Source organism: Alternaria rosae (assembly GCF_020736505.1).
Source record: "Alternaria rosae strain MPI-PUGE-AT-0040 chromosome Unknown BKA58scaffold_1, whole genome shotgun sequence".
Taxonomy (NCBI): Eukaryota; Fungi; Ascomycota; class Dothideomycetes; order Pleosporales; family Pleosporaceae; genus Alternaria; species Alternaria rosae.
The window spans coordinates 2,546,905-2,570,091 of NW_025763570.1; the positions used below are offsets into that span (position 1 = coordinate 2,546,905).

The following is a 23,187-nucleotide window of genomic DNA, read 5'->3' on the forward strand; positions in this document are numbered from 1 at the left end:
AGAACACCCCAGCTCTGCTAGTCTCATGGCTGAAACCTGGATAGAACCTCAAGACTGTTCCATTTCAGGCTACCTCTGCATTCTTGTCCTTCGCTTTGTACGTAGACCACGCATCCATCTCTCTACAAGTTCCTCGTCATCCCCGGCCAGTACCTCCTCATCCCTAGCCCATTGCTTCCTCCCTTTGACGTATGCCCTGTGATCAAGTATCGTACCTGCAACGTTGGCATGTACAGTATGGCTCTGGTTCCTGAGCCAATCCCATATTTGCGTACCCCGGTAGGCGATGAGCAGAGATAGGCCTCCAATGAGAGCTCCCCATCGATAGGTCTTTTGGAGAGCTGTATACAACAAAGCAGTAGTGTCAACTCCGGAGGACTATGGATGCTAACAACAGAATTACAGACAGTTCCTATATCAGCCATTAGCAGTAATGCATGACGTGCGCTCGATAATTCAGTACTGGCCCTCGAGCCGAAATGCTCTATTAGGGTAATGTGGGTCTCGATTTCTTTTGCGATACCACTCGCTCCATGTGGGTATTGTGGTTGTATGACAAGCCTGCACACAGACTTTTGACACTATACTGAGACGTGAAAAGTATCTGAAAGAACTTCTCGGCAGCCTTGACGAGTGCTGATGAGAGGAGGTAACCTTCGGGCTTTTCGTCGTGCTCATTCGCTACGCTGTTGCGAAGATCGACGAACTTTGTTCGCAACATCTCAATCTGCTGCATGACTGTGTCGAGATATCGGATCACAAGTTAATAGGAATCTTCGAGATCAGCTCCCGATGCCGAAACCACTCAATGGGTCAACTTCTCGCGAATGAGTTCCAGTTTCTGATCACTTTTCGACACGTGAAACTGTATGAGATGCTGCACAGCTTCGTCGACACTGGTGTAGTGAGTTTTCTGCTTGCACATACTGCAACGATCGAGTGAATCGACCAGGTTTTCCAGTCTATAGAGCCCCGCATACTCTTTGTTGGGCACATCTTGTATCACAAATACACTCAAACATTCCGGGCCGTAGTCCTTCTGTTGGTGCGCATGGTTCATCCTACATATCAGAGTAATAGCCTTAGTGATATATCAGACGTAGTGTGACATTGTTCCTCTGTCGAATCTGGGAACTTACCTTGACTATTGCTTCGAGAGAACCCCGGCATCTAGGTAGCAAGGTATGCGGATAATCCTTCGGTACAGACTGATCTACCACAGCTATGGCTGAAAGCACAATGAGCCTCAAATACTCGAGCATCAACGTCATTTGCCATTGCGTCGAGCGCCTAGCAGTGCAGCACGTAGACTCCAGAAGCCTCTGGATATCCAATCCATCTAGCTTCAGCTCTTCTGTAGCTTCCTTGGATAGAACATGCGTGCTATCCATCAGCCAAGTCAAGATCTCGAATTCAATTATGTCTGATGAATGCGCGATATCGCAGATGACCGCTCGATTGGAGTTCATTAAGTTCAGTACGAGATCGTGAGTATCAACTTCCCGCACCTCGATAAAAGCAACCCCTTTCCTGTAAAAGAACATATACGGGTGTTCTGAATCGATCGGCGACGTCGCTAGTTTTGATCTCGCTCTAGTCATGTGCTCTTCTATGGCATAAAGCGAGTGTTCAAGGAGGTAGCCTGAACTGGATTGATTTCGAGGCGATTGATGATCTGGATCTTCAATCGAGTCCGATGATTTGTCCACGATACTTGTCGGCCAAACTAAAAAAGGTGGGACGTTGAATTGAGAACTCTCCATTTCTTCCTCCTTCCGAGCTGATCGTAATTGAGCTGTGTAAAAAAGTAAGGCTTGTAAGACTTCAGAGTCCGTTGACGGAAGAATGAGATGACTGGGATCGCTCTGATCGTATTCGTAAGGGATTTCAAATTCCAGTAATGTTTCGATTTCAAGATCTTCTTTCGCTACCCTAGTGGGTGACAATGTGCATTCTTCCAGTCGCCGCGGCAAGTCTTGATGTAGATTTCCGTCGTCGTGGTCGTTCGATTTAAGTGAAGTGCGGCCGGACCCAGGAATGAGATGCTCGGGGCCATGATTCATTGCAGGGCCATTTGATAGTGATGATCCGAAGATGCTCATCTTTGAAGCCGGATCTATGCAAGTCAGCGGCGGCGATGACAAACTCTCCACTCTGCGGTTCGCCAAAAGTCTTAAGACCAAATGTAGTTGTTCGGTTTGCTGCCAGCCTTCTCTGCTCCAACGTGGTGTCAGTCAGGTCGATGGTGGTGATATACTCCTTCTCATCCACCTTGCGAGAAAGGCTGTAGTCCATGAGTCGGTCTTTACCTGCCATGACAGAAAGCGCCGTCTGCGTTGTGGGCGATATGTCAAGTGTGCGCGGGGCTGAGATGCAGAGTTGAGGGGCTGCCGGCCCAGTGTAGCCGCCTGGCTGACTGTGTTACTATGCGAGCCCCCACTGCATTACAGGGCGTGGCGCGCGTCACTACTGTCGCAGGCAGAAATGAGAGGCCCAGCAATACTGCCGCGCGATTTAGCCTAGCCAGTAGCAACGTCCAACGCTGTACCCAAATAGTTTAAATGCACGCATCAAGCATAATGACGGTCAGATTGTGGCGAGTAGCAGAGAAGCAACGTACAATCCAAGGACAACATGATAAAGGAATAACAGTCAACAGATGATCTCAGATGGTAATGTGCGTTCACGCTCAGCGGCGCATTCATTGGATAGAGCGACGGTTACTAAATCTCGGTCGCAGTCAACATCACCTTGATGCTATCAACAGCAGGTTTCAAGCTCTTCGAAGGCAGGCTCCAGTCATGTCGCTTCAAGCCATCTAGGTGTGCGAGGAACCATAGAGTTTCCGCTGCCGTAATGCGAACCTAAGTAAAGATTAGCACCATGGTCAACAATACGTTGTTGCGGATATATACCTTAGGAAACGGGTGTAAAAGCATGCTCATGACTTTAGCGAGTGTATCGGCTCTGGCTACTATTATAACGCCTAAGCCCCGATACACGTCCAGCGCAAGATGAAGCTTTTGCATATGCGTGGACTTAAAGTGTGCTTTTTGCGTATATGAAAGAAGTAATCGGAAACTAAGAGGTCAGTTAATGCGCATACATGAATACAAAAGTTATCCTTACTTGAAAGACGTCGACTGCAGACGTTGCATGACCTGCATGTCAAACAAGAAGGCTACGACCTCTAGTAGCGGGAGCAGAACCCTATCGTTGGTGATGTTGTTCTTCAGGAGTGTCACAACGCAGTTTGCAAAGTCAATTAAGGCAAACTGCGCAACGTCAGATGTATCTTCGTCTTGTAGGATATCGACAAAGTCCAGCAAGGCTGCTCGTGAGTTCTGCACCACAGATTCGGAGCCCATTCCCGCGGAGCTGACAAAACCAACACAGATAGCTTCTCTGATCGTGAGGGTTTTCGCTGTTTGTAACGACATCAGTGCGTTCAGGAAGTAAGTCCGAGAGGAGACCTCGTCTGCGGTCGCGGCGCCGGCTTCTCTTAGCTGGAGGACTTGAGCGGCGTTCATGCGCATCTTATCAAGCTTTTCGAGAGATAACCGAACGATGTCGGCGTAGATATCGTACTCGCGCTCATTGCGTTTCTCGGTGAGTATTCCATTTGCCCAAGCCAAGCGAATAGTATTCAAGGCCTCGAGTCGGACAAGTGACCCGACATCTCCCCGTTCTGTAATGGTATAGTCGTTAAATGCAATGTGCAAGGCGCTCGCGATCTGGTCTTCTACGTCGGCAGCAAGCTGAGTTGATTCAGGGCTCTTGCTTCCGAGCAAACAACGCAGAGCACGCAATGCTACCGTTCGGGCCTCGATTGCCACAGCTGATGTGCACCTGAACGTAAGTACCTTCACGATCCGCCGCTGGAGGACGTCCCTTTCAGTGTCGGATGCCAGGCTATTCAAGCTGCCATGCGCAGCTCCCAGGGCGATCGCATGTCCGGAACATCGCGACCCATTGTACGATGCTTCATTTTCCAAACGCAGCAGCCATGACATTACGACACCAAATGTGTCAGACCCCGGTAACCTAGGTAATAATGAGACTACTGCAGGAATTGCGGCAGCAATAGCATCGAGGACCGACTCCTCATGACGCGCGAGACAAAGGTCCAATAAATTACAAACCTGTGCCACAGGTAGGTTTGGAGGCCAGAGCTTACTGAGAGATCCATTGGTGAGTCTCGAGATTGCTCCGATAAATGTACATACTGATGATGCGGTGAACTGGGGTCGCAATGCTGGCGAAGTGAATGCCTTGTCTTCAAGCTCTAATTCTCTTGAGAATAACGTCCAAAGGGCCATCAAGGACGCATATGGATTTTCGGGCGCTTGGTCCAAATGCAAAGCCACTGTCATGTCAACGAGGGTCGCAAGAGCAGTTACTAACCCTTGACGCTCTTCAACCTCGCGAGGTCGCAACGCCGCGAGCTTATCGCGGACTTGACCAGACATCTTCTGCACTACCGCAGGAGACCGAGCCTTGGAAAGAGACCCGATGGCCTCAGCTGCAAATAGACGTGAGTCTGAATCCAACGAGCCGGTTCCTCTCCAATCTAGAAGACCACCGAACAGGGCCTCCCAGTACAAAGACTGTAAATCTCCTGCCTTGATTGCCACGTCGCACATTGCTCGCTGTCGGAGCCCGACAGCGTGAAAGTCGACTATCTGTACGAGCGGTATGCCCTCTTCTATTGTATTGGGGTGGCGACCTATAAGTTCTTGGAGCGCAGCAGATGATCCTCTTCTGATGTTGCCTGCTGGATCGAGACAAGCAGCAACTACTAATTCGATTGCCAGTACCTGAGGAACGTGTAACGATCTGAGGTGCTCAGAAGCTCTTATTGTTGCGGTTTCCACCGCAAGGAGGTCAGCCGTGGGGTAGCGGCGAGAGAGCGCCCATATACCGAAGCAAGCTGCATCGCGTACGTTCGTACCGATGGACCCTCCAGTAGGCGACCGTTGCTCAAAGCCGAGGGAAAGTAGGAGAGCGTTGAGAACGTCCGCCAAATGGCTGGTAGAAATTGCTTTACGATAGAGAAGCTGAGCTAGCGTCAAAGTCAAACCGTGCCATCGGAGTGGGTTTACGCTGTTCAAATTGCGCTTGGACCCCTGCCAGTAGATGTTCTCTGTGAGCGAGCCAAGTATTGCTTCGACAACCTCGCTGGCCATCTCCGTGTCCAATTTGAGAGTGATGATGCTGAGCGCCTTGCTAGCACCATATCTGACTGGCGTGTCGCCATCCGCGAGTGCTTCAAGGAGAAATTCGATGACTTCTTCCAATACCACCGTTGAATCGAGTCCAGGAAGGGTTGACGTCGCCTGTAGGCAATGCAAAACGACATTGCGCAAGCTTTTCACAACCAGCTTTCGAGCCACAGCTGATGACTTTACAAAAGTGAGACTCTCCTGATCCAAAATCTTCTTGCAGGACAGGTATATGGCAGCGAGGAAAGGGCCAAGCTCTTCATTCGTAGCGGAGGCCAGTAGCCCTGACAAGAATGAAAGGACCCCAAGACATTGGTGTATGTCGGTCTTCTCTTCAGATATGTCTGTGAAGAAAGCCAGCGACCATTGGACCATGGCATCCAGCAAACCTAGCTTTTGCATATCTGGTCGCACACACGTCCTCACCAGGAGACTTGCAGCGGCGCTTCTTTCCTTTGTAGGGGATCGAAGTCCTGACATGCAAAGAGAAAGTACCCGAAGAGTGACACCAGGAAGTTCAGCTGGGAGCTTCAGCCCAAGAGCTACAGGTGTTTCTGCAGAAACTTGCAACCCGGACATAGACTCCAGGGGAAAGGGCGCCAGTAGCAACTGTGAGAGCCATAGTAGCAGCACGTAGCGCTGTATCCAGGGCCGAGCTGTCTCCTGCTGCAATGCATCGGCATTCTTAGATTTGACAACCACAATCGCTTCTAACTCGCCCAAAATTGCTTCGAGATAACGCGGTTCGTTGTTGAAGAACCCTTTGACAACCTTTTCGCCTCGCACCTTACAAAATGTATTCAAGACGGAGCATATGGCGTATGCAAGAGTCACAAATCCTGGTTTCGGTTCTTCTCTGGCGCTCGCCGATATTGCTTCTAGATAGGCGGCGACTAGTGGAGGTATGAAGGTTTTGAGGTGGGTGTCTAGAATCTGGGGGTCCTCCTGGAATGGCTCTATCTAGCAAAGGTCAGACAGCCATTCAGAACATGAAACTATAGGGTTCATACCAAGCTGCATGCCTTGTACATGTCTGTTGTTCGAACATGTTGGCGGACGGGACCAAGGGCAGAGCCATGCTGCCGTTTCCGCAGTAGTCGCGGTAGCAGCCTCTCGAAGTCAGACAGGAGCGATGTAGATGCTCGCTGTAATTTCAGGTCGTCGTCCTCTCCGGCGCTCATCATGGAGTAAGGTGGAGTTGTGATGCACTTTGCTGGCGACGATGTATGCCTTGTCTGCCGAGTCAGTTCTAGCAAGCACGACGCGTGATTCTGAGTCAACCCCGCGACGCGCTTTCGCTACTTCTTCCACCATCACCACTGCGACGACTACGTCAGCCACGACAACACACAATGGCGGGCGAAGACTACAACGACTTTCTCGTTGCGCGGGTGATTACCGAGCAGAGGCCTGTCACCTACAGGCTGCTCAGTAGAGCGACCAGCACCAATGTCAACATAGCGAAACGGTTCGTACAGCTCTTGCCAGCATCTGAATGCCGGCTCACATGATACAGGATGCTCTTCGAGTTCCAAAAGAACCAGAATGCGCGGAAACCCCAGTCGGTCCACGCCACCTACCTCGTGACTGGTACACCCAAACGAACCGGAAACCCCAATGGCGCCCACCGTCAGAAGCGTGAGGACGCCGACATGCGCAGCTCGCCCTTTATGAGCTCCATGCCAGAACGAGAAGAGCCCGAAGACTCTGATTACACTAGCGACTCCGATGACGAAGATACACCTGCACCTGAAGGTGTGAAAGAAACCAAGATTGTATTGGTAGGAGAAGAAGACTTGGAAAGTACGTTTGGCATATGCTATTGGCAGGACCTAGCTGACGGGTTTACTAGAGACTAGGTCAGAGTTTGAAGATGGATCTACGGCTCACATTTACAGTGTGGAACCCGGCCCGCTCAAGGTACGAGATCCTGGGAGGCTTCAGGTCCAATACTAAGGCATACAGGCTGTCGGCGTACTGTCTTTGTGCAACCATGAGGTTGTAACAGAGTATGCAGACGAAGATCCTCTGGAGCGATGGAGAACGTATGGTTCGATTCGAAACGAATACATCAAGGTAAGGACATGGCTACAGCTACACGGGCGCGCTAACATCGTTGTAGCGAAGAACTGCAAAGTATGCTCCTTCTACTGCTACATCGAAGCCCGCTGCGAAGACCATCACGAAGCCTGCCGCAAAGGGCACTTTCGCTTTCGCAATGAAGGACAAAGAGACCTCCGCGCCTGCGAGGAGAGGAAGCGCGTCCGAAGACAATACATCCGGACGCTCAACGCCACAACCCTCTGCGGGGTCTACTACACTGAAGAGGAGCGATTCGAAGTCCGGGGCGAAGAAAGACAAGGCGACAAGTGACCTCTTCAAGTCTTTTGCAAAGGCTAAACCGAAGGCGAAAGAAGCGGGAAAGTCCCAGGAGTCCACACCAGCGCCGGTTGAAGACGGTACGTACACATGCAATCTTTTGTGGCTACACGACTAACTTGGCTAGAACCAATGGAAGGTATGTCTGAGGATGAAGGTGATCCCGATGATGAGCCCGAGATCAAGATCGACGAGGAGAAGAATGAGGCAGCCCGCAAAGTTCGAGAGGAGCGAGCCGAACGATTGCGCAAGATGATGGAAGATGACGGTAAGTCTTTCGAGCTGGTTATGATCGCATCGCCTGACGTATGTAGATGAGGAAATGCCGGATGCACCAGCCACAGCAGAATCTCAGTCTGAGGCTCCTTCAACAGCGGCGACGGATACCACAGAGCCAACCGAGGGCGAAGCTACAGTCACAGTGGAGAACGGTCGCAGGCGCGGCCGGAGACGAGTGATGAAGAAGAAAAAGGTCAAGGACGAGGATGGCTATCTTGGTAAGTAACCAGTGCACTCTGGTTGCCCTCCCACTGACTGTGCATAGTGACCAGGGAAGAGGCCGTCTGGGAGTCCTTCTCGGAAGAAGAACCTGCATCAAAGAAGGCTAAGCCGGTGCCAGCTAAGCCAACGAGCTCGGCAAAAGCGAAGAATGCTGGCAAGAAAGGCCAAGGAAGCATAGCCAGTTTCTTCAAGAAGGCCTGAGATATCTACAGATGTGAAAACGGACAGCGTTACTACAGCTTCAACCAAACAGCACAATAGTCGATCATAGTGTACAAGTCATTCGGGTCATAACCGTGTATTTGGAATGACCAATATATCGCTCGTACCCGCCGAAATGTTTCGTCCATCTCGCAAGGGCAGATTGTCCTACCACTTGAGCAGCAAACTCCTGCCAGTTTGGCGAAGCGACGTTCACCAGGTCGCCGACTTGTGGTGCCCCAGACGCCCACTGTACAATGTTGTACACAGATCTTGACTTGTTGAACTGTCTATGGCTATCGTGATGCTGTATGACATGATTAGCATGTGCTCGAGAGTAATTCTTCCTAAAGACAAGCATGCAGATTTGAGTACAGATTCAATACTGGAGCTTGAATGCGTTTCTGTTGCAAAGGTGAGAAAATGGGACTTCCCATCTTCTGGATTGGCGTTGTTGCTGATGACGGACGCGGTCTTAGTCGGATGCCCCGCAACCCCACGGAAGCGATTATTTGCCAGCATACAGCTCTGTCGTACATGGCGTGTTTTCGGTGTTTCACAGACACCATCGTTCTTACTTATCTTTCTACGAAATACATGTCGAAGAGCCGCACAGGTACTTGCACTAGACTAGACATAGGCTACTGACCTCATTGAATCTGCACGATTGCGCAGGCACCGATCTAGGTGATGACGACATCATTCTCCGACAACATCAAATAGTCTGTAGCTTCAGAACTCAATTGACTTCTATCATCACGACTAACACAGTAACATCTACCCATAATAGCCATCATAGCTTCACGCACAGCATCCCGCCGCCTTTCGCGCTTTCTACGCACCATGTCTACCACCGCACCCTCAGCATCGGCCCTCCCGCCTGCGCCATGGAAGTCCCTGTTCAGCGAGCACATTTCCAAGATGAAGTCGCCTGAATTCGTGTTGGGAACGCTCGATGCAGCGCCCAAGGGCTCGCCTACACCCTTCATGCCCCGCGTGCGATACTGCATCCACCGCGGTTTCTGGGCTGAGCTACCAGAGAACAAGCACAACGATGCGGAGCGCAATCCACAAGTCTACCAGAGCGATTGTCCAACATTTACAACGGATGTTCGCATGGAGAAGGTCGGACAGATATTCGCGACAAGTGCGGGGCACGCTGAAAGCAGCGAACAAGTGCAGGGCAGTGGTGGTGGAGGCCCTGTAGAGGCTGTGTACTGGAATGCTGATACTGGTACACAATGGCGGATCAAGGGAAGGGCATTCATCATTGCACCCGATATTGAGGGTGATGACGAGAGCAGTGGTGTGAGGACTGTCAAGAGCGAGCTGGGAAAGAGAATGAGGATCGTCGATGAGGGCAAGGAAGGCGACTTTAGCTGGCAGAGGGAGCTGACTGGTTTCTTTGGTAACCAAAGTCCTGGCATCAAGGGTAAGGAAGGCCGCCGTCTTTTGTACTTTGCACATAGCTAACAAGTTATTTCAGGCTCATTCAAGAATCCTCCACCCGGCCAGCCAACCTCCAAACCATTCGACGACAAGAACCTTGCCCTTGGCTCAAAGGTCGATGATTTACAAGACCCTGTGGCACGCAAGAACTTCCGCCTTGTGGTGATTGTTCCGGACTCGGTAGAGCAGACCGATCTCAGCGACCCTGCAAAGGCACGGAGATTTAGATATACATTCGACGAGAGCGCAAAGGCCAACGCTGGATGGAGGACTGAGGAGCTCTGGCCGTAGAAGCGCTATTGAACGGCACGCATGAATATGGTTTCGAAAAAGTTCTAGTATTTCGAATGTTCGAAACAATACCACGAGTTCCCAGGCATTATTCGGTGCCTTGATCGGGCCGAGCGTATGTTGTGCTGTGTAAATCGTTTGTCAGAGACCGTGGACCCTTGCTGAATGCACATGCGTGGTTCCGATGCAGTCTTCCCCACAATGTGGCTCAGGTCGGCGACCACGAACATTGCCCTTGTTGATTTGGATTGTCGCCCACAGATGTCAAATCTGTTGAGCGTAGTTTAGAATTGCTTGCCGAGAGGGGCTGCCTGCAATTCAGTCGGGCAATACACATAACAAGAATGTTCTTCTTCCTCGATTAGAGGTGAAACTTGGGTAAGAGATTTGTTCATCGCAAGTCCCCGGGCTGATGACATCAAAAAGCAGACGTGCGAAACGAAACGCGTGTTGAGCAGGCCCCTTATCCGCATGACAAGGGTGCGCTATTTCAGTCGCCAGGTTGCCTGAAGGAGTAATCGATGCGGTGCGTAGTTGTCAACTGCCTGGGATCAACCTAGGCGGCCAATCTAAATAATGATGTGTGCGTTGACGTTCAGGCGCACAGCTACTTGTGTGGTAAGCTTCAACGGTTAGCAGTTTAACGGTATTGGTACGCATTTCAACAGGTCAGGTGCGCGTACCCGCCTTCCTAGCCGGGCATCGTTCGCGAGCACAAGCAGGTCGGTCACTGGACTGTGCACAGCAAGTCATCATTTTACACAGGACCAAGATCATGGACGGTATCTGCGTCATGTGCGTGGACACTTTGGGAAGAACGGATGGGTACGGACGACGTTACAGACATGTGGGATGCTCGTTGCGACTACCACATTTAGTATGCAATTCGCAGAGTTGCAAAGAATCCAAAGGGCACCCTGTTTTCGCTTCGGCTGAGGCGCTGCGGCACGGGTGTAGGACGCGCCGCAATCGTGCTTACTGGAGGCAATTGCCGCCGGGCGGAAGTCATATGCGCGCTATCGCCAAGGTCGATGAATGGGGGTGAGCTGGCACCGTTAGACCGGCGGCGGGTGTGCTCCGAGATGGATGTTTCGAGCTGTCATCGCAACTGGAGGGGATCATGTGCATGCGAGCCAAGTCAAGAAGCGGTGCCCCTGCCGGCTATTAGATTGCGACAAATGGATTGTGTAGGTGCGTTATCGTGAAGCCATGCGAAACACGGTGACAGTGGGATCGATCTTGTACGGCGTCGACCATGTGGCAGCGCAACGACGCACTCGGCGCGCAAGGAGTGAGGCAATTGAATCTTGTAATCTGGCGACTTGCCTGCAATAAGGCCGAGCGCCCTGTTCGATCACCGCCAAGGGTCGACGAACCGTTGCTGCGGTACCCCAGACCTTGCACCCGCGCCCATGCAAGGCCGTCTCGTTGCTTTCTGGCTGCCCCCTCTTTCTTCTTGATGCAATGCACCGCCGTGGACTTGTACCACCATCGTCCCACTCGCATGCCGGGAGACACGACTCCGTTGGGTCTGTGAGTCTGGCCCCGTTGATCGCATCTCATAGCAGACGCACTCCCTGCCCGTCAGCCGTCTCTCCCCATAAGTAATCGCTGATCGTCTGCCACTATTTCTCCGCCCAACGCTGCACACGTACCCCGACCACGCCCTTTTTGCTCCCCTAATCCACCGCCTCACTGCTCGCTGGTCGACACTCCCGTCGATTTCGTCGCCGTCACTGTCGCCGTCGCCGCTCTATGCCATAACCCGTCTGCATCCGTCTCTGCCATCACCACCAGTCGTGCCGCTTAACCCCGAAACCCCGACCCTCGCCCACCATGTCCGACATTGAGAAGTCGTTCGTGTTCCTCCAGGACAACCTACCGCAATGGCTGCAGGACATTGCCAGCATCCAAGAGAAGGTCGCGGCCATGCAAGCCGATAATACGAAAGTGCCCGTATCGCAGTCACCGTTCGGGAAGCGGACCGACTCCACCGCGTCCATACGACCCGCACTAGACGCCATCGCAGAGGACGCAGCGCCTTCCAACGCAACACCTACAGACGCCGTCGCAGGTCGCAAACGCAAGTCGCTCTCCGCCTCGTCCGGCCGCGAACCTGGCACCGCCCGCCATCGCCCTCGAACCATGGTGGTTGTCAACTACGATGGAGACGTGCAGAAGTCGTTTGAACTGCTCGTGCGGGCAATAGGGACTGGACGCAACATGTTACGTAAGGCTAAGATGGAGGCCAGAATGAATGAGATGGCCACCCAGGCAGAGTCAAGTGCAGAGGAGGATGACGTGGACGACGACGACGAAGAGATTGACCTATCTAAAATCAACTACCGAGCCCGCATGTCATCTTTACGCGCAAGATCCGCAGCCAGGAGAAGCGGCCGATTAGGCGTCAGCAGTGGCGTAGAGACACCTGCCGTGCTATTCGATACCTCGGACAAGACCTTAGAGCAAGCTCAAGAGCTGTGCGAGAAGTCGGCGCATCTCACGTTACGTGACGGCGATTGTAGAACAGAGCTGGAGGGAGTGCGAAGGAACTTTGAGACTGTATTGGAGACGGCAAAGGTCGAGGTGGAGAAGTGCAATGCACGCAAGGCACAAGATCCACCTGAATTACAGGCGCACGAGACCTCCGACACGTCTGTGTCTTCCCTGGAGCCCGAGATGATATACCGGAAAGACACTCCGCAATCCGTACCACCACCACCCGAACTCGATACTCAACCCAAGACCACATTGGCAACACAGCCTGTGACTACTCCACAACCACTGAAGATCGTCAACATTGAGGTTGACGAAGACGACGATGATGATGACTTCGTACTGCCGCCTGTCCGGCTAACGTCGCGACTGAACCGTCGGGGTTGATCTACGTAACCCCATCCATTTGTTTTTTTATTTCAAGCGTTCAAGCGATTTCCATCTCAGCTATTGCTCTCATCACGGCGTTTCGAATGCATTACGGGCGCATGCGTGTTTCACGCATCATGTTGGGGACGAAAATGGAAGGCGGGGGCTTATATCCACATGCATCACTAAACATCTTTTGGGTGTCGGCGTCTTACAGCGAGGCATCGTTGCTGCTATCTTCCAGCGTATTCAATCTATCTCCAAGTTATCCATGCATTCTGTCGCAAAGACAATCCGCGTTCGTCAGGTGACTTTTGAAATGTTCGTAATGCATTGTCATCACTACTGCTGTACGACTAATATGACCGATTGCTCCACGTCATACCGGCTTTGATCAGAGTCATTGTTCTGTACACGTGTGGCCTTGCGTCAGATACGTCCTTCAAAGTTGTGCTCAGTGAAACCTCGCATCTCTCCGGGGCCATGTTTTCACTCGCTCCTTCCTCGTGAACCCCAAGAGCGCAAAACAGGGAAGGAACGCTGGAGGAGCGCGTGTCCGACGCGTTCAGCGCACCTGCCGTGCGATGCCTGGTCTCTCACCACGCGTTATCGTATTTCGGTTTCTCCCCTGATCTCCACTCGCATGGGCTTCGCTAACTTTCTCTACCATCACTACCCTCAACTACCCCAATGGCTTCGACGCAAGCGAGTACGGCTGATTCGATTAGTTTCTCCTCGTTCATAGAAGATGACTCTCAAGTGACGAGTGAGACTACAAAAGAAGGTGGCGCTGTGAGTGAATCACTCACTTCCTGTGTAGGCTACACTAATGCGACACAGTTCTTTGTCCGAGCAGATACAAGCATCAGTCGAGAAGAAACCGCCATTAGATCGCGTCAGGCTAGCGAAGAGCTCGATGACAATAGCAAATTCTCGATTGCGTCCGAAGAAGCTCCCGAACGACCTATTTCCAGCCATTCTAGCGACACAATCAGCAGTGGCAAGACTATCTTTCTCCACCCAGATGAGAGCGGACAATTTGTTCCCCACCCTGTGAAGACACCGGTAAGTCTGTTCCTCGTTCTGTGGTATAGTCTGATTGATGTATACAGCAAACCACACTATCTTCTGAAAACAGGGATAGTAGCACCAGTCATCCGCCTAGTGCTGGCATTGAGAATGTCGTCGAACCCAAAAAGTCACTGATGATACCACCTGGTTCTACCGTACCCGCCTCGTCTTATAGCTTGCGCAGCCGAACACGGAGCAAGCTCGTGTACGACGTGAAGTACCATCCCATGGACGATGCCGTTCGACCCTCTCAGGCTGCCAAACGTCGCTCGGCGCATGGAGAAAAGCCAGTCCCCGAGTCTGGCGATTCAAGCGAGGCTTCTAGCTTCATCGATACTGACGCTGATGAGACCGAGTCGGACGATGCACAAAGCGAGGGAGAAGAAGAGGAGGAGGAGGAGATACCGAAGCGAAGGACGAAGAGCAAGGCACGCAAGCAGACCAAGTCGCGACCAGTACCTACCGAGGGTACGAGACGGTCTACACGCAACATCTCGGGTATCAAGGCATTGTATGATATGGGTATACACCCTCAGGACAAGTATCTCGTCATATCCAGCGATGATGACGACAGACCAACCTCAAGCAACAAACACAAGAAGCTCTCGCGTAAGCGTGCGAACCCCGGATATGAAACAACATCCAATCCCAAAGGCGCCAAGAGGTCTAAAGCAGTCCATGGGAGGCGGTCGCACCCCGCCGACTGCGATACGTCCGATGCGTTGGACTTGGACTCCAGTGGTGCGCCCGTATTCGCTAGTGTGGAGGTTCGCAACGACATCGAGCCCAGCGCTCGTAGGTGGTCAGCTTCCCCTCGACATTAAGACTTACTGACAGCATACAGCTACTGTCGCCCTCACACCCCCGCGCTTGCTGTATATCGCTGATACTACTGGCCATGGCATCCGACGACGGGAAGGTATGGATGTCTGGCACTATCCTCCAGGAAAGAGATACCTCAACCACGATCGAGACTATTGGCCTATCCTCCCAGGCGAGGCCTTCGAAATCTTTCAAGAGAAACTTGAAGACCAGCTAGCGCGCGAAGCAATGGAAGCATCACCACTGAACTATGAGCATGATAATAAGGAAAACTCCAGCAACACAGGCCTCGAGCCGCTCATCGAGGAGCATGAAGGGATGTCCGTCATACCGGTTGCGCAATATCGACAGTCGAGCGCCGGAGAACAGCTGGCGGACCGACACTCCCTCGTCTCCAGCGCTCTTTACTCCGACCAACCTCCGCAGACGTATGGCTTAGACGGGACTGACAATATCCACGAATCTCACCAGAATGACCTCTTTGACGGCATGGACATACTGGCATCTGGACAATGTTTGCCTCCGGATCAGACTCAACCCGAAGCGCAGACTGAGACGCAGGACTCGGTGCTTGGTCCCAGCCTGATCAGCGATATTCCAGTGTCCGATTTGTGAGTTGATTATCACGTACGTCAACCTGATTGGTCAGAGTTTATTGGATGTCTCTTCATCAGCCTTACTGACTCCCGTCTATAGACATTCGCTATGATTATACGGGCATACGCATAAGGGGCTACATCGTTACTATTTTCGCCAGTCTTCTGCAATCGCCCTATGGATGGGCGTTCTCTTCCGTGAAGTGTCATTGCATACCTGCAACTCGTTGCAACTATGCATGATCCTAGGGTTGAGATATGTTCCTTTATATTCAAGTCCAACCCATGACAGTACGGGGGGCATGAGGTTATCAAGTACGATGATTTATATGTAGCTTGTTGCAGGGACATGGCGAAGTTCGAACACCCCAATATATGGGCATGTTCATCTCGAATGTATGCAATGTACGACAAAATAGCGTATGCAGAAGTGCAAACAAGTCTTTCAGTCTTTTACAGCACAAACTTTACCGAGTATGTTTGATGTATACCTATGCAGTCGTCGATATAATCAAGGCCCAAGATTGTGAACACTCTCGTCATACCTGCCCTAGATAGTCGTAACGGAAAAGGTCGCCGGCCGAGACATTCCGATACGTTTGTTCCCCTCTATGTCACTACACCAGAGTCTCCTTCTAAGCTAAACTTTGTACCGAAGACTGAAACATGGACGCTTCATATCTCGCATCGATATCCCGTACGAATCTGCTACATCTACAAACTTGCTTCATCTCGTTTTGTCGTCATAGTAGAGCGGTAGTGCGTTGTGAATGCCGTGTTTCTTCGTGACGATCTTGAAGGGTAGTCTATTATGTTGGAGTGGGAGCAACAAGATTGGGCTGTTTCAGCTATACGTTGATCACTCCTTAATGGAACGTCATTGGTAGATGGTTGCAATCTCCCCGAAAACAACGTATGGTATTACTCCTATTCTCGGTCTGTGTTCACAAAAAATATAGGCTGTGATGGCAGCTTTGCGCCAGCCGTTGAGGCGCAGTTGTGTTAGATTTGAAGGACTGCATTGATAGCCTAAGTTGTACTGTGTAGGATTGCGGTCGGACCATGGGTCGCCTTGCGGTCGCAAGCCCCGCGGCCTGGCTATGCTTGTAATGCTAATATGCTGATAATTGGGAGAAGACGGTTTACCTGAACCTACTTTCGCCCGCTGAACATCATCGATATTCAATGTGAGCTCTTCAGTGGATGTAGACTACCAAACCTTAATTTCCGATGACGTTTTCTACACTGAAGATCTTCTGCTCAGTCGGCTTCGATTCGCGATTTGACCCTCGATCCCGCTCGGCTATGGCCCGCCAGCACGTACCCTGTGCACATGCAAGTGTTCGAGCTCGGTGCTAATGCATCACTGCAGCAGTATAGACGCACTTCATAGTCCCTGCATATACTGCCTGTCCACGAGACTTGGGGAATACAGTTAACAACTGCAATGCGCCGATATCTAACCAAACTTAGGCTTGTATAAGAAAGCGAAGCGTAGCTTCTATAATTGATCGTCCGGGCGAGCCCAGATGCCAGGTCACCAGGTTTAAGCGACAGCGCGCTATCGCCAGTGAAGCGGCCGTCTAGCGTTGTTCTGGATGCGATCTACGCTGCGATCCAAGCGCAAGGCTGGCTGAAGACGATCTTGGTGTTGGTGTTGTTCGAGCAGAGAGGCGGAGCTGCGGAGGAGAGCGAAGCTAGATACCGAGTATGATGCGGATTGCTGCAGGTTCGTGAGAGATCAACCTCGGGAGAACTCGCGCTACCACACCACAATGCGTGCAGGCATAGTGCTGACGGTACAATCTTCTGTCCAACGCCGATAATGCGGCCTTTTGCCCCTCTGCGCGAACCTGCAGGTCGTAGCACGTGTAGATGGCTTGCGTCCCGTTCAGGTATAGGGGAGATGTTGCAGCACTTGAGTCAGTGGTTTAGCGAGAGGGCGTAAGCCACGGAAGTTGATCTTGTTCCGGTCAGACACACCACATCCTCTTCTTCCACCAAGGACCGACCAACACCACGATGCCGTACGCCGCCGATGATGCTGGCCGGACATTGAAGTGTCCTTTCCCGCGGAGTTGTCTGCGACATGGCTCCCAACTTGATGGTACGACAGTCTCGTGAGACACATTGTCCTGCAGCGCGACGTCGAGAACGTGAGTAGCTTGCTTCAATACGGTGGCGCTTGGATGCAATCCTGCCTCGAGGATTCGGTCTCGAGGAATCTAGTCCGTCATCAGCTGTCATTGTAGGTTTCCACCCCCGCCATCGCATCGCGGAGCGGCCGTTCTGTCACGGACAGTGTCACGCACGTTTCCTGTTGACCGCAGAAGCGTTCCAAGTCCACCCTTGCTCTTTCGTTTTCAGCGAAGTGGTAGCGGCGCAACGTCGCAAAGGCCAATGGGAGGAATTCCCTCGACCATACCCTTGAACACATCTTCGCGAAGTGTTGCGCTTGTGCTCCGTTTATTTCGCACGCTCATGGGCCCTGCAGCTATCTTAAGCTCATCTGCCGACAAGCTTTCTCGTATGGTTAGATTGCTAAGAAGCTCCACGCGCGGCAGGGTTCTATGACGGCAGAGGCTAGACCTCTGAGACCCTGTAGGCTCAATTTGGAAGACCTCGCGAAAGTTGTTGCGAACAGGTCTTGCTACTGGCTGTGGCGTGGGTGATTGCGGCGTGTTGTCTTTGTTGTTGTTGTTGCTGTTCATGCCTGACTTCACGTCTTTCGATACTGAGCATATAGCATGGGGAGACGCACACCGTTCACCGCATCAACAATACGCAAAGCCCCGCGAGCGGCACGGTGTAATCTGGACTCACAATCTAGTCTCCCGTCTCCCCAAAGCGACCAAGCGTTCTGACTACTCTAGCGTCATCTATTCCCGATACGGTCTTGACAGGGGTGGGACAGCCAGCCTTCCTGAGCCAGGCACAGCCGCTTCCTCCTTCCACGGCGGCCAGCACATGTACGCCGCACCCGGCCTTTTGTTTCTTCACTCTAGGCGACGATGAGCAAGGGCGGGGTGGGTGGGGCTTAGGCCTGGAAACAGCGGCCAGTCTACTCCGCCGTCAGTCGTCTGATCACGTCTAGCGTGCACCGTACTGTGTCTGGGAATGAGATATAAGGTGTCAGTTCACATCCCTGGATGTTGATATCACAAGCAAGCAACATTCAAGGTTTATTTTGCTACTACTGCTACGGACTATTCATAACTTATATTGGTTCGCCCCCTGATTCACTATACTTTTTCGGAATAAATATCTACACGTTTGCGAAATCAATCACAACGGCCCTTTGGACTCGGTGATTGCTAAATACATTATCCTCATTTCACGGGTCACGCAAAGCTCCTGCCGCCTTACGCTCTGGATCTTACCGGGAATCGCGATAACAAACGGGACACCGCACGAGGGGGTTCTCACGCGCACGAATTTCACAACCGACGGCTCGACTGCACGCTACTATTAATACATAATACCGAGGTCTTCTTCTTCTTCTTCTTGGTTTCTTAGTTACTGGTCAACTACTCAGTCAACCGCGACGTAATCCCCACAACAAGTTCACCACTTCTATACATTATCCATATACAAGATGGTCAAGATCTCCGCCCTCGCCCTCGGGCTCCTCACCCTCGCCAGCGAAGTCTGCGCTCAAAAGACAGTCAAAGTCATGCCATTTGGTGCTTCCATTGTCTCGGTACGTATTCTGCCTTCCTCAACCCAAGTTTCTATCCACTGACTCTCTATCAAGCGATGCTGGCGCGCCAACCTCCAAACAAAGCTTAGGGACGCAGGTGTGACGAACTTTGACTTTGTCGGTGGCCAGAAGAGCACCTGCAGTGGGACCAACGTCGACCAGGATCACGAAGGTCACCCCGGATTCCAAGCCGCCGACATCGTTAAGAACAGTCAATTGCCTGGCTGGCTCGACGCCAACCCCCCGGATGTTGTTCTCATGCTCCTCGGCACCAACGACGTTCTTATCGGCAAGAGGCCTATCAACGACATCATCGCCTCGTACGACATTCTTATCGCACAGATGCGGAAGAAGAATCCCAACATGCAGATCGTCGTCTCCAACCTACTTCCTTTGGACCCCGCGCGCTTCAATGCCCAGGCCGTTCAAGGTATCAAAGACCTCAACGCTTACATGGCTACGCATATGCCGAAGAAGAGCAATGCAAAGAGCCCGGTCTACTTCGTGGACAACTTTGCCGACTTCGACGCAGTCAAGGATACAGATGATGGTGAACACCCCAACTTGCAGACCGGTGTACAGAAGATGGCGAACAAGTTCTTCGACGCCACGAGGACAGCAATCAAGGGAGCTGCTGCGGTCAAGGCGAAGAGGCAGAGCATAGTTGAGAGGAGACTACTAGACTAGAATGCAATGATGGGGTAGACAGTAACGAATTTATGACTTTTCATTCTACTTGAATAAGCCTGGGTATCTTGGTGTGCCATTCCTTACTCTTAAAATCAAGTTTCGACTGTGATACGCCGCCAGACGGATGCCACCAGCTTTTTTCAAGCTTACGTATCTTTCTTTCAAAATTCAGGTTCCAACTTTGATACTACCACCAGACGGATATAATGAGCTCGAGGACGACTATCCGCAGGTGTCTTGATAGTGCGCGGAGGTCGTCAGGGCTTTGTGGTATTGTCTGAGTCGCCCTCCGACTCATAGGTACCCGCCTGCGCGGTGGCTTGGTCCTTTGCGGCCTTGCGGGCGGCCATAATCCCGCGGGATTTCTTGCTCCTGACGAGCTTGGCTTCTGCAGCCTCAGCAGCCTCGATGGTCGCGATGTCCTGCTGTATGTTAGTGTCATGGTAGTGTCAGGGGATGTTCATGCACTTACGGCCGCTTCTGCCCTCTTGACTTCGTGCATCTGAATTGCGTCTGCCGCCGCAGAGTCCTTGTCGTTGCAGACATAAGTAGTTTCGTACCCTGCTCGACCCATTTTCACTGGCTGGTTGGCTGATTGATGGAATGTTTTGGTGACGTCTGTGATGGCTGATCGCCATTAGCAAAAGACACTCTGAAGACATACAATGTACTAACGGGCGATGAGAGTTTGGTGGTTAGAGGACCAAAACGAAAGCTCAAAAGTGTGTATATAGCTTCTAGCTTTTGTTAGTGCAAAGGTGAAGGGCAGTTTGGGGCTGCTGCCCTTCACCTCGAGTCCCGGTGAAGAAGACATGGCAGCGCAAAGAGGTTCGGCGGTGGTGGAGAGGTTCATGAAGGAGAGACAGAGGCGGAGGGGCAGAGAAGATTGATATATGGCTAGCGGCTATGTGCGTTTGCCTCGTTAAAGTCGCCGTCAATGGGGATTACGACGGCCCGGTGTGGTTGTCAGAGGATAAGGAAATTGCAAACGCGTCAGGAAGAGCGGTGTTGCGGCGGCCAGGCAACATGCAGGGACGCTCGAACATCAACATCATCATACGGGACATTCAGGAGGAAAATGTCTTGAAAATGTAATTCAATGCAGTACGTACACATGCTATTTCGCGCCTAACCAAATCCAACTCTTACTTGGTCGTTATGATCTTGAGCTTCTTTGGGCTGTGAGTGAACAAGTTGGCATATGCCTTGGGGGCAGTCTTCCGCTTGTTGGGTTCCTGGACAAAGTACTCGTAGCCTTGCTTGTTAGCGAATTTGATGGCATCCTCCTTGGACTTGAACTGTATCCGGTGGCCGTTCATAAAGTCGGCAGACGACTGCCAGCCCATGAGGGGGTTCTCCCATCGGTGACCCTTGGGAAGAACGTCCCAGTCCATCAGCCAGTGCGAGGCGTTCCAGTCGCCGGATTGTGTGGCTGTCTTGGAGGGCTTGTAGATGCTGGCAATAATTAGTATCAAGGCCGACGTCGGGTGAAGGGTGTCTTGTACCGAACAGTACGCGCCTGGAGATCGGTTGGGGCACCAGAAAGAACGGCTGCGGCAACACTGTCACCGGGCTCGCTGCCGTCCATGACACGCTTGGGAACCGGGGAAAAGTTGCTGGGGACATGTTAGCCATATGCCGCCTTATCCTAATCCACGGTCGACGCACGAAGTCCGGTAGTCGATGGCGACATTGTAGTCTGGCTGGTGCCTCATTCCCTCGGCGGCGTTTTCCTCGCGGATCTGAGTTGACTCGCTCGTGAGCTTGACGGCGGGCGCGTCTTCGGAGCTCGTCTTGTGGCCGTGGGGAGTGGGCTCGTTGGTCGCATAGGCGCGGAAGGAGGGGGCGATGGCCCTCGTCGCGGAGGGCCGCAGGGCGGGGGCGAGCAGTCGCGATGCAATTGTCCTCGGTAGGGCAGACATGGTAGTTGTGTCGTCGGCGTGGCGGGTGGGAACGCTGGTGATGTCGATGCAATGGGATGAAGCTGGGGTGGTTGCTTGGCGAAGGCGCCGGCATAATCCGTCCTGCAGCTTTCTTCCTCGAACCTCACCACCGACCGCACGACCTCCATCTCCACTCCATCGTCTTGCCCGCCCTGGTACGTCACCCGAGCCGATCCGCCACGCAGAGAGAGTGCAATTGATGCTAACTGACCCGCAGCCGTCAAGATGAGCTTCATGCAAAAGCGCGGTCTCTCGACCCTCATCCCCCCCAAGGTACGGCTTTCTGTCTGCCCCTCGGACCGCGCATGGCACTGACAATGCTCTCTAGATTGCTTCCCCCAATGTAAGAGCCCTCCAATCGCCATCCTAGCACGCCTTCGAACCCCCCGCAATCGCATACGCGCAACTTTCGGCCCACCGCAAACGCCTCCACAGTCGCAGCGCCCCAACTGCGAACTTTGTCGCACTCCGCCGACTCTCAAACAGGCGTTTCCAGACCAGGGCTGATATACGAAACAGGCTATCGGCTCCTCCCCTAATGCTGTCCGCATGCAGAAGGTCGTGAGCTTCTACGAGAAGCTGCCTCGTGGCCCAGCTCCCGAGCCCGAGGCCAAGGGTCTTCTCGGACGCTACCAGAAGAAGTACATGGGCAAGAACCCTTCAGCAAGGCGTGAGTCCACCCGGCGGGACAGGAGACTATGCGGGCGCTGTCTTTGAGCCTGCGAGATCGCATGGGAACACCAAACTGACCCTGTACAGCCCTCGTTCACGTCATTGGCTTCTTGATCGCCATCGGCTACGCGCAGAACTACTATTTCCATCTACGTAAGTCGAACCAGATGCGCTGACGAGATGATGTGACTCACCACTTGCAGGCCACCACAAGAACAACGAGCACTAAGCGGGTCCTCTGGATGCGCTGCATCGTCACGGGCGAATAGACCGGATGTGTATATGTAAAGTGTAGTTGGTGAATCAAACATCTAGCCAAGACAGTCTGTTCTCCTATCATGCAAATGACACTGCCCTCTTTTTTGTCAACATCCACACGTGTGCGGCGGCGGAGGCCCGGACAGCTCTCATGGGGCCGGCAAAATCATTCTGAGCGAGGATAAGGTAGTACATCATGTGCAGTGCTGTGGAAATGTAGTGGGTCTTATCGTCTCGTTTCTAGAAATACACCTGTCAAAGAACCTCACGTGCATGGTATGAGCATGTGTCAGTAGCTGCCTGTCGGCCAGTCTTCCCAGCAGGCATCGTCTGGCTGGCACCCCGGCAGTTCAGGCGTGATCGTGATTGTCGCCGCAGCCCTGTGACGCATAGGCTCCCGGGGCATTCCAGATGTCAGAATCGATACAAAGAGACCCCAGGCGTGTGCCAAGACTAGCGCCTCTCACCATCGTGGCTACTCAAGCTACCCGCCTCAACCTCCTATACACCCATCCACACCCGCAGTC

At 52.4% G+C, this 23,187-nt stretch overlaps 10 protein-coding genes across 10 annotated transcripts; 7 read left to right on the top strand and 3 right to left on the bottom strand.

Moving 5' to 3' along the window:
* Positions 1-805: 805 nt before the first annotated feature.
* On the bottom strand, positions 806-2,453 carry BKA58DRAFT_446781 (uncharacterized protein; the record flags this gene model as incomplete). Its single annotated transcript, XM_046174203.1, has 2 exons — positions 1,140-2,453; positions 806-1,081 (listed from the first exon to the last, which is right to left on the bottom strand). The coding sequence occupies exons 1-2, from the start codon at positions 2,100-2,102 to the stop codon at positions 806-808; spliced, it is 1,239 nt and encodes a 412-aa protein (XP_046031136.1). The 5' UTR covers positions 2,103-2,453.
* Position 2,454: 1 nt separating this feature from the next.
* BKA58DRAFT_16508 (tubulin folding cofactor D C terminal-domain-containing protein) lies at positions 2,455-6,429 on the bottom strand. Its single transcript, XM_046165062.1, has 4 exons — positions 6,233-6,429; positions 3,130-6,182; positions 2,916-3,081; positions 2,455-2,864 (listed from the first exon to the last, which is right to left on the bottom strand). Exons 1-4 carry the CDS (start codon positions 6,404-6,406, stop codon positions 2,724-2,726), a joined length of 3,534 nt encoding a protein of 1,177 aa, XP_046031137.1. The 5' UTR covers positions 6,407-6,429; the 3' UTR covers positions 2,455-2,723.
* A 118-nt stretch (positions 6,430-6,547) lies between these two features.
* Positions 6,548-8,410, top strand: BKA58DRAFT_16527 (DNA polymerase subunit Cdc27). The gene is made up of 8 exons (XM_046165066.1): positions 6,548-6,690; positions 6,739-7,025; positions 7,075-7,142; positions 7,188-7,298; positions 7,345-7,681; positions 7,729-7,869; positions 7,916-8,098; positions 8,146-8,410. Exons 1-8 carry the CDS (start codon positions 6,575-6,577, stop codon positions 8,301-8,303), a joined length of 1,401 nt encoding a protein of 466 aa, XP_046031138.1. The 5' UTR covers positions 6,548-6,574; the 3' UTR covers positions 8,304-8,410.
* A 632-nt stretch (positions 8,411-9,042) lies between these two features.
* Positions 9,043-10,185, top strand: BKA58DRAFT_16572 (pyridoxamine 5'-phosphate oxidase-domain-containing protein). Its single transcript, XM_046165076.1, has 2 exons — positions 9,043-9,735; positions 9,790-10,185. The coding sequence occupies exons 1-2, from the start codon at positions 9,147-9,149 to the stop codon at positions 10,041-10,043; spliced, it is 843 nt and encodes a 280-aa protein (XP_046031139.1). The 5' UTR covers positions 9,043-9,146; the 3' UTR covers positions 10,044-10,185.
* Positions 10,186-11,742: 1,557 nt separating this feature from the next.
* BKA58DRAFT_16561 (uncharacterized protein) lies at positions 11,743-13,238 on the top strand. Its single transcript, XM_046165073.1, has one exon. It carries the CDS (start codon positions 11,880-11,882, stop codon positions 12,924-12,926), a length of 1,047 nt encoding a protein of 348 aa, XP_046031140.1. The 5' UTR covers positions 11,743-11,879; the 3' UTR covers positions 12,927-13,238.
* A 360-nt stretch (positions 13,239-13,598) lies between these two features.
* Positions 13,599-15,746, top strand: BKA58DRAFT_464239 (uncharacterized protein; the record flags this gene model as incomplete). The annotated part of the gene is made up of 5 exons (XM_046174902.1): positions 13,599-13,700; positions 13,749-13,973; positions 14,021-14,774; positions 14,824-15,428; positions 15,498-15,746. The coding sequence occupies 4 exons, from the start codon at positions 13,599-13,601 to the stop codon at positions 15,414-15,416; spliced, it is 1,674 nt and encodes a 557-aa protein (XP_046031141.1). The 3' UTR covers positions 15,417-15,428; positions 15,498-15,746.
* Positions 15,747-17,486: 1,740 nt separating this feature from the next.
* Positions 17,487-18,412, top strand: BKA58DRAFT_396560 (uncharacterized protein; the record flags this gene model as incomplete). The annotated part of the gene is made up of 2 exons (XM_046171366.1): positions 17,487-17,553; positions 18,003-18,412. The coding sequence occupies 2 exons, from the start codon at positions 17,487-17,489 to the stop codon at positions 18,410-18,412; spliced, it is 477 nt and encodes a 158-aa protein (XP_046031142.1).
* A 438-nt stretch (positions 18,413-18,850) lies between these two features.
* Positions 18,851-19,824, top strand: BKA58DRAFT_16733 (SGNH hydrolase-type esterase domain-containing protein). Its single transcript, XM_046165098.1, has 2 exons — positions 18,851-19,097; positions 19,152-19,824. The coding sequence occupies exons 1-2, from the start codon at positions 18,993-18,995 to the stop codon at positions 19,782-19,784; spliced, it is 738 nt and encodes a 245-aa protein (XP_046031143.1). The 5' UTR covers positions 18,851-18,992; the 3' UTR covers positions 19,785-19,824.
* A 1,026-nt stretch (positions 19,825-20,850) lies between these two features.
* On the bottom strand, positions 20,851-21,882 carry BKA58DRAFT_373037 (ETC complex I subunit conserved region-domain-containing protein). Its single transcript, XM_046169175.1, has 3 exons — positions 21,456-21,882; positions 21,293-21,403; positions 20,851-21,242 (listed from the first exon to the last, which is right to left on the bottom strand). The coding sequence occupies exons 1-3, from the start codon at positions 21,707-21,709 to the stop codon at positions 20,933-20,935; spliced, it is 675 nt and encodes a 224-aa protein (XP_046031144.1). The 5' UTR covers positions 21,710-21,882; the 3' UTR covers positions 20,851-20,932.
* On the top strand, positions 21,836-22,923 carry BKA58DRAFT_373038 (mitochondrial F1-F0 ATP synthase subunit F of fungi-domain-containing protein). The gene is made up of 6 exons (XM_046169176.1): positions 21,836-21,885; positions 21,948-22,003; positions 22,059-22,073; positions 22,250-22,400; positions 22,490-22,555; positions 22,606-22,923. Exons 2-6 carry the CDS (start codon positions 21,956-21,958, stop codon positions 22,629-22,631), a joined length of 306 nt encoding a protein of 101 aa, XP_046031145.1. The 5' UTR covers positions 21,836-21,885; positions 21,948-21,955; the 3' UTR covers positions 22,632-22,923.
* The last annotated feature ends 264 nt before the right edge of the window (positions 22,924-23,187 follow it).

Bases quoted from the DNA above. Each gene is read 5' to 3' on its own strand.
- BKA58DRAFT_16508 (XM_046165062.1), bottom strand. From the start codon at position 6,406: ATGATGAGCGCCGGAGAGGACGACGACCTGAAATTACAGCGAGCATCT. The intron at 6,183-6,232 runs GTATGAACCCTA...GACCTTTGCTAG, and splicing joins TGTACAAGGCATGCAGCTTG to ATAGAGCCATTCCAGGAGGA. The intron at 2,865-2,915 runs GTATATATCCGC...ATCTTTACTTAG, and splicing joins TTTTACACCCGTTTCCTAAG to GTTCGCATTACGGCAGCGGA.
- BKA58DRAFT_16527 (XM_046165066.1), top strand. From the start codon at position 6,575: ATGGCGGGCGAAGACTACAACGACTTTCTCGTTGCGCGGGTGATTACC. The intron at 7,026-7,074 runs GTACGTTTGGCA...CGGGTTTACTAG, and splicing joins AGGAGAAGAAGACTTGGAAA to AGACTAGGTCAGAGTTTGAA. The intron at 7,682-7,728 runs GTACGTACACAT...TAACTTGGCTAG, and splicing joins ACCAGCGCCGGTTGAAGACG to AACCAATGGAAGGTATGTCT.
- BKA58DRAFT_16572 (XM_046165076.1), top strand. From the start codon at position 9,147: ATGTCTACCACCGCACCCTCAGCATCGGCCCTCCCGCCTGCGCCATGG. The intron at 9,736-9,789 runs GTAAGGAAGGCC...AAGTTATTTCAG, and splicing joins CCAAAGTCCTGGCATCAAGG to GCTCATTCAAGAATCCTCCA.
- BKA58DRAFT_16561 (XM_046165073.1), top strand. From the start codon at position 11,880: ATGTCCGACATTGAGAAGTCGTTCGTGTTCCTCCAGGACAACCTACCG.
- BKA58DRAFT_16733 (XM_046165098.1), top strand. From the start codon at position 18,993: ATGGTCAAGATCTCCGCCCTCGCCCTCGGGCTCCTCACCCTCGCCAGC. The intron at 19,098-19,151 runs GTACGTATTCTG...CTCTCTATCAAG, and splicing joins TTGGTGCTTCCATTGTCTCG to CGATGCTGGCGCGCCAACCT.
- BKA58DRAFT_373037 (XM_046169175.1), bottom strand. From the start codon at position 21,709: ATGTCTGCCCTACCGAGGACAATTGCATCGCGACTGCTCGCCCCCGCC. The intron at 21,404-21,455 runs GTGCGTCGACCG...ACATGTCCCCAG, and splicing joins GCCATCGACTACCGGACTTC to CAACTTTTCCCCGGTTCCCA. The intron at 21,243-21,292 runs GTACAAGACACC...AATTATTGCCAG, and splicing joins CTCCAGGCGCGTACTGTTCG to CATCTACAAGCCCTCCAAGA.
- BKA58DRAFT_373038 (XM_046169176.1), top strand. From the start codon at position 21,956: ATGAGCTTCATGCAAAAGCGCGGTCTCTCGACCCTCATCCCCCCCAAG. The intron at 22,401-22,489 runs GTGAGTCCACCC...GACCCTGTACAG, and splicing joins CAAGAACCCTTCAGCAAGGC to CCCTCGTTCACGTCATTGGC. The intron at 22,556-22,605 runs GTAAGTCGAACC...CACCACTTGCAG, and splicing joins GAACTACTATTTCCATCTAC to GCCACCACAAGAACAACGAG.